This window comes from Lipotes vexillifer, unplaced genomic scaffold (genome assembly GCF_000442215.2).
Source record: "Lipotes vexillifer unplaced genomic scaffold, Lipotes_vexillifer_v1.1 scaffold1798, whole genome shotgun sequence".
Classification (NCBI taxonomy): Eukaryota; Metazoa; Chordata; class Mammalia; order Artiodactyla; family Lipotidae; genus Lipotes; species Lipotes vexillifer.
Genome location: NW_006789032.1, coordinates 951,080 through 957,629, shown reverse-complemented (window position 1 = coordinate 957,629; position 6,550 = coordinate 951,080). Strand labels below are relative to the sequence as shown.

General features: G+C 57.7%; 1 protein-coding gene across 1 annotated transcript; it reads right to left on the bottom strand.

Moving 5' to 3' along the window:
• Window positions 1–5,535: 5,535 nt before the first annotated feature.
• BHLHE23 (basic helix-loop-helix family member e23) lies at window positions 5,536–6,264 on the bottom strand. The gene has a single exon (XM_007462250.1). It carries the CDS (start codon window positions 6,262–6,264, stop codon window positions 5,536–5,538), a length of 729 nt encoding a protein of 242 aa, XP_007462312.1.
• Between the last annotated feature and the right edge of the window lie 286 nt (window positions 6,265–6,550).

Genomic DNA, 6,550 nt, shown 5'->3' with positions numbered 1-6,550 from the left:
TCTCCGGACCCCCAGGCAGGTGCGGGCTGAGGCCGACCCTGACTCGCGTCCCCAGGTGTCCGCTGGCTCTGGTTGTGTGCACGAGGTGCAGAGACCGGCCGCTTGTTCCCAGGGATCTTGTAACTTGGGTGCCGCCTGCAGTCAAATGCAGGGACACACGGGGAGGGCCGGGACACAGCTCCGGTGCCGCAGGCCAGCGGGCTGCAGGGTGACGAAGGCGACAGAAACGCATCCTGGCAGATGCCTTGTGGATATCACAGAGCCTTGCGGGTCCTGAATGTGTCTCGGGATTTGAAGCCAGGTTTCCAGGCTGGCCTGGCCTCATCAGGGCACCGAGAGCCGTCCTTGGGAACTGGGGGGACTGGGCTCCCGTCAGGCCGAATCAGGGCCCCCAGGAGAGCAACTGACTGTGGGCTCATTGCTTTAGACAAAACGGGGCTTGGAGGCGGAACCAGGCCGCTGGGAAGGCTGGGCCACTTCCAGCGCACTGGCGAGCTGCTCCGCGAAGGCCCTGAGCTAGGACCGCGCTCCCGTCCCCAGTGGCAGCACCGTGCGCGCAGGCCGGCTGGCACCGGGTGGGGCTGCCACCCCAGGAGGCCTTGCGTGTCGTGGGGGACAGAGGCCCATGCGTGGCTCTGCACTGCGTTCTGAGGGCTGTGCCTCGAGGAAACACAGGCTGAGTCCCTGGGGCCAGCTTCTCTTTGTATCCCCACCAGGCACCAGCTGGTCAGTTCCACAGAGCCGACCACAGAGCAGAAAGGGTTTATTCAGAGACCCCCTCGCACGTGTGCATCTTACAAGTGTGACCCGCCTCATGTTAACCTCCAGAATAATTCTGGCCGTCTTCCCACTCAGAGAGCCACACTTGAAAATCAGCTTTTATACCATGATACGAATGCATAGGCCTCGGGCACTTCAGACTGGAAAGGAAACAGCACAAGTCACTTTTTAAAACAGGGAAAACACTGGATCGAAGGTAACTTTGCTAATTATTTCAGCCTTTCTGCATCTATGGTAATGTGGGTTTTGCTCCTTTGGGGTTAAATGTGCAAATGCGTATTAACTTTCTAATTTTATGGAACAGACTTTAGTTGGGGAGTTGAAACATCTAGAGTTACGAGCCCAAAGAGGCAATTGTTGGAGAAATGATTTAATACATCATAAATCCCTCTATTTCCATCCCTTCCAGTGGGATACCAAAAGCGATTAAAGACTAAAAACATGTCACAAGCAAATTCACATGATAACATTGCTGTAATCACTCTCTGCGGGATTAACCAGGGCCCGGGGGGCCTCTGCTCCGAGGCTGCAGTGGGAGCCCTCGCAGATGCCGAGGGAGAGGCCAGGCTGGCCGTGCCGGTCGGAGTGATGGATGGTGCATTTCCCCCATCATTTCAGGGAAACAGTATCTGTCCTTTATGAGGCAGAACCTCTTCTTTTAACGTTCCCAACCTGCAAGGAGATAAGACAGGCGTATTTGGCAAAGCAAGTGTCAGATTTTACTCTAAGGGGAAACAAGGCTCCCCAAGGATTCTTCTGTGAGGAAGGAAAAGGAAATCCCACCTTTGGGATGAAACCAACAAAATGAAACAGCGGAAGCCACGTGCCTGGTGCTTGAGGGCCTGTCTATGAACTCGTGTGGGCTGGATGGCCTCTGCGTGGTCCATATTCCTGGTCCTTGGGGGCAGAGCCAGGTTTGGGTAGAGTTCTGCCCTCGGAGTCTGGATGCCATTACTGGAAACCAGGGATGCTGTTTTAGGTGTGTGGATTTCCTACCGGGGAAAACAAAGATCTTTGGGCGTAAAGTATCTTGGGCACCATCTGAACCAAAAGCGCCGGGGCCACGCCAGTCACGTTGGTCAGTGAATGAAGATGGGGTGCAGGACCTTGGCGGAGCAACTTGCCTCCTCTGACCCCAGCCAGGGACTCCTATGGAGCCACTGGGCTTGAGAAGGCTGCCCCAAGCCCCCAGGAGCCAGGCTTCACGGGCTCATAACCTGAGCGTGAAGGAGTCTTGGTCTGAGAGTCACTCAAGCAGCAGCCAGTGTGGCCGACCCCTTCATAGAGGAAGAGGCTCTGTTGCCTCAAGACAATCCCTTGGCCAGAGTGGGGAGGACCCCACGCTGGCTCCCTAGGTGTGGGTGTGGTTGGCTCGTGCAAGGCTGATGCACTGGGACCAGCAACTAGTAGACACACGGCTTCCACTCTTGGTAGAAAACTCACGATGGTTCTTCTTGCTGCCCACCCCAGCCCCAGCAAGATCTGGTGACCCAGGATTGAGAGCGTGACTAGGACAAAGCATTTCCTATTTGTCAAGCACTAGAATGTATTCCCTGAATTTGTGGAGGTTTCCTGCTTATTATTCAAATGCACTTTGAATGCTTTGCATTTTGACCGTCTAGAGCTGCTGTCTCCACTGGGGCGGCCACAAGCCACACGGGGCCGTTGAGCACTTGAAATGGGCTGTTCTGAATCGAGACGGGTTCTGAGTGCAAGACATCGGATTCTGAAGGCTTGGTACCAAAAAGAGAATGTGAAAGATCTCCCTAATAATTTAAAAATATTGATTACATGTTGAAACGATAATAGTTGGGCTATGTTGGAATAAATAAAAGTCATTAAAACTAATTTCATCTGGGGCTTCCCTGGTGGCGCAGTGGTTGAGAGTCCACCTGCCGATGCAGGGGACGCGGGTTCGTGCCCCAGTCCGGGAAGATCCCACATGCCGCGGAGCGGCTGGGCCCGTGAGCCGTGGCTGCTGAGCCTGCGCGTCCGGCGCCTGTGCTCCGCGACGGGAGAGGCCACAACAGTGAGAGGCCCGCGTACCGCAAAACAAAACAAAACAAAACAAAACAAAACAAAAAAACAAAAAACTAATTTCATCTACTTCTCTTTCCTTTTCTTAACGTGGCCACCAGAAATTGTAAGATTCCACACGTGGCCGGCACTCTCCTTGTTGGGGCAACCCCGGTTTAAAGGGCTCTCGTTAATATCTTGTTCCTCTGAGAACAAGCTGTGTCAAATCCTAGCTACAAGCAAAGCTCTTTCCTACTTAATTCCTCCCCCAGTGCCGGAGAGAGGCAAGCTCTGGGTTGGGTGAGGGGTGATGAATTTTTTCAAGTTCATTCACAGCAATTCGTGCCACCGCTGTAGGAGAGCAAGCCTTCGGGGAAAACACCAGAACCCCCATCAGAAGTTTCCAGAGAGTCTCTGGCAGCAGAGACAGGCAGTGCCAATAGGCACCCCTGGTTGGTTATACTTGGGGCAAACAGGCCACGGGGCGGCGGGGAGGGGGCAGTCAGACCTTTCGCGTTGGGAATGTTCTTCCAGTGTCTAGGCTGTCTTAGAATGAGGAGTTTGCTGTGCAAGCTTGGGAGAAGCCAGACGACATTTATTTTGATAGTCCAGGTTGCTTGATCAGCTGCTGTCAAGAAACCCAGCAAACTTCACTTTGAAAAGCTCCTCCACTCAACCCCGGGGAACAGCACGCTGACAGTTTTGGAGACAGTTGATAAACAGCTTTGCAGCTTTAAGGAAAAAAAAGAAAAGTTTAAATTTAGTTTAACTTGTACTTAAACGAAGTTATTGGAAGGACTTCTGATTACTTAAATGGTTCTTTTTAAAAATTCTTATTTTTCACCTAGAGGCGGCAGAGAGATTTCTTTCCTTCACTGTTTTCTTATTATTTCGTACATTTGCTAAGCGGCTGCTTACAGATAAGCTGTCTGTGTCTTAGAGACTTTTTGGACTCTGTGATTTAGAAGCATGTGGCCCAAATTGACACAACTCTCTGAACACTGAAATTACGAGTTCAGTCACAAATGAACGCTATTTAAATTGATATTAAAATTTAATCATATTATTCAAAAATTAGTTGAAATCAAATACTTTATTCTGAATATAAATGATGTACTTTAACCAGAATAAGCAACTCTGTTTCAGATTATAAGTAATTTATAAAGTTGATTTAGGGTCACTTTGAAATGACCCTAGAAGCTGGTGACACTTGGGTATGCAGTTATCTAAAAGAAATTTGAAACAGTTTCCAACACTCAGCTTTTTGAATGTGCAAAACTGATAAACTAGTCTGTTATGGGAAAAAAAGACAATACGAAATAAATATGGAAATTAGCAAAAACCAGTATTAAGCATATGTCTTTATGAATAAGACTTAATCACACACTTCATTTTGCAAATACAAAAGGGTCTTTTGAAATGTATTAATTAAAGTTAATTGCTGTAGACAGGCTGCTTTGCAGGGCCGCGGTCCTCTCTTCCCTATTAGCATAGCATTAGCGATAGCCGAAGAAATTGGGTTAATAAAGCCGGATATCGTAGCAGAGCCGCTCTGGCGCAAACTGGCGCGGACAGCTCGGTCCCCCAGGGTGGCCGGCCGGCTGTGCTGGGGGGGGGGCGAGGGGGACCCCGGCTGGTGGCAGAGTTCTGAGTTGAGCACCGACTTTAAAAGACGCAGACCCCGTCCTCACACCGACTTTAAAAGAGACCCCATCACGGTTCGCACCGGCCAGGGCGCGGCCCCCACCAGCGTACTCACCGTGGCCCGGTCTCCTCTCCCGGAAATGTGCGGGGTTGGTGGGCTGGGGGCTTGGCCGGTCGCCAGGGCTAGACCAGGCCCTCCCCTGACACCCCAGGACCCCTCCTCCATGCAGCCGCCTTTAAGCAGAGGGCGCGCCGAGGTCTCCATCCAGCTCCACCCGGGCCGCACCAGGGTGTGGACGATCCGGCGGGGGCATTGGTGGCTGGGGAGCCCAGGGGCTGTTTATGGAACGAATTCTGCAGCCGGCGTTAGCGTCCGCTCACCTCTAGGCAAGCAAGAAAACAAACACAACAGACTTGGGAGCCGCAAAGCTCCTGGCCGGGGTCTTCTTGCGGCCGCGGCCCGGCTTCTTGGAAAACGACAGCTGCGGGGCCGGGGCGGGGCTCATCCCGCAGCTCCGCTGCCGCGATGCGGAGGTCCTGGAGCAGGCAGAGGGGGAAGGCGCCGGGCGCGGTGCGTCCTCGGGGACACGCCCACCCAGAGCGCGGCCCGGAGGTTTGGCAAGAGCGGCCGACGGGGGCCAAAGACGCGCTCCAAAGCGAGGGCCACGACCCGCCAAGGTGGGCTACGCTGTGTCCCGCGCTCCGCGAACCCCCGGGTGGCTCAGGAGAGGACCACCTGCCCGGGGCTCGCGACCATCCTGGTTTTCGTTTTGAGGCTGAGCGACGGCGCCCGGACAAGCATGTTTGGTCACCCCCATCCCGTCCCCAGGGTCGAGGGCTGGGGCGTCGGGACGGTGCCCGTTGGGCGCTGCGGGCTCCAGGGCATGGATTCCAGCGCCCCGCTGTCCGGTTCAATCCCGCGCCCGGATGGGCTTCGCGCTTCCCGCGGGCCCAAATGTTCAGCACGCAAGGGCTGCAAGCGAGGTCCGGCCGCCTTCTCCCCGGGGGCGGGGTCCGGGGGGGCAGGGTGACACAGTCATGGGGGCAAAGGTAAAATGAAGGACGCGTGCGGAAGGAAGGGGCGGCCCGGGGCCCTTACGGCTTCCCGTTGCAGTGTTTGCAAAGCGCCGAGGGCGTCCCGGAGAAGGCGGCGCACTTGTCTGGGCAGGGCAGCGCGGCGCCGGCGGAGAAAGGGTACACAGCGGCCTGGCCGAAGGGCGTCAGGGGCGCGGCGGCCACCGGAGCGGCCAAGCCCTGGCCCTGGTTGAGGTAGGCCACGAGGCGCCGCATCTCGTCCAGGGCCTGCGCCTGCATGAGGATGTAGTTCCTGGCGAGCAGCAGCGTCGCGATCTTGGAGAGCTTGCGCACCGACGGGCTGTGCGCGTAGGGGATGACGGCGCGCAGCCCGTCCAGCGCGTCGTTGAGGTCGTGCATGCGCCGCCGCTCTCGCGCATTGATGCTCAGCCGCAGCGAGCGCTGCTCCCGGGGCCGCCGCCGCCCGTCCGCCGCGCCCCCGGGCCCGCGCCGTCGCCGCCGCTGCTCGAAGGCGTCATCATCGTCGCCGCTCTGCTCGCCGCTGCTCTCGGCCGCCGCGGCCGGAGCTCGGGGAGCGGGCTCCGCGGGGAGGTCGCCGCCCGGGCCCGGCGCGCCGTAGCCGCGGGCCGTCTCGGGCCCCCGGGCCGCCCCGTAGGCGAGGCCCACCGCCGCCGCCGCCGCCGCGTAGCCGTGGCTCAGCGCCAGGTACGCGTCCCCCGACAGCGACTTGAGCTCGGCCATGGCCGCGCCTCCGGGGCCCGAGGGCTCGCCGGGCAGGCAGGCGCTCATGCGGCCCGGCCCGCGCCGCCCCGGGGTCCGCGCGCGCGCGCCGGCCGCTGCCGCAGCCTGGGTGCCGCTCCCGGCTGGCGCGTCCGTCCGGCAGTCGGTTGGTGGGTCTCGGGGCCTCCCCGCGCCGGGGCCTCTGGCCCCGCCTCCTGGTCGCCTCCCCCTCTCTCTTCTCTGTCGCCTCCCCGCGACCCGCTCCTCCCCACCTCTCGCTGCCGCGCTGCAGGGCTGGGCTGCGGAGGGCTCTACCTTCTCCTCGCGCCGCTCCTGCTTTAAGGTGCGGAGGCGC

What these genes read in the sequence shown, in the direction of transcription:
- BHLHE23 (XM_007462250.1), bottom strand. Translation starts at nt 6,264, where the DNA reads ATGAGCGCCTGCCTGCCCGGCGAGCCCTCGGGCCCCGGAGGCGCGGCC.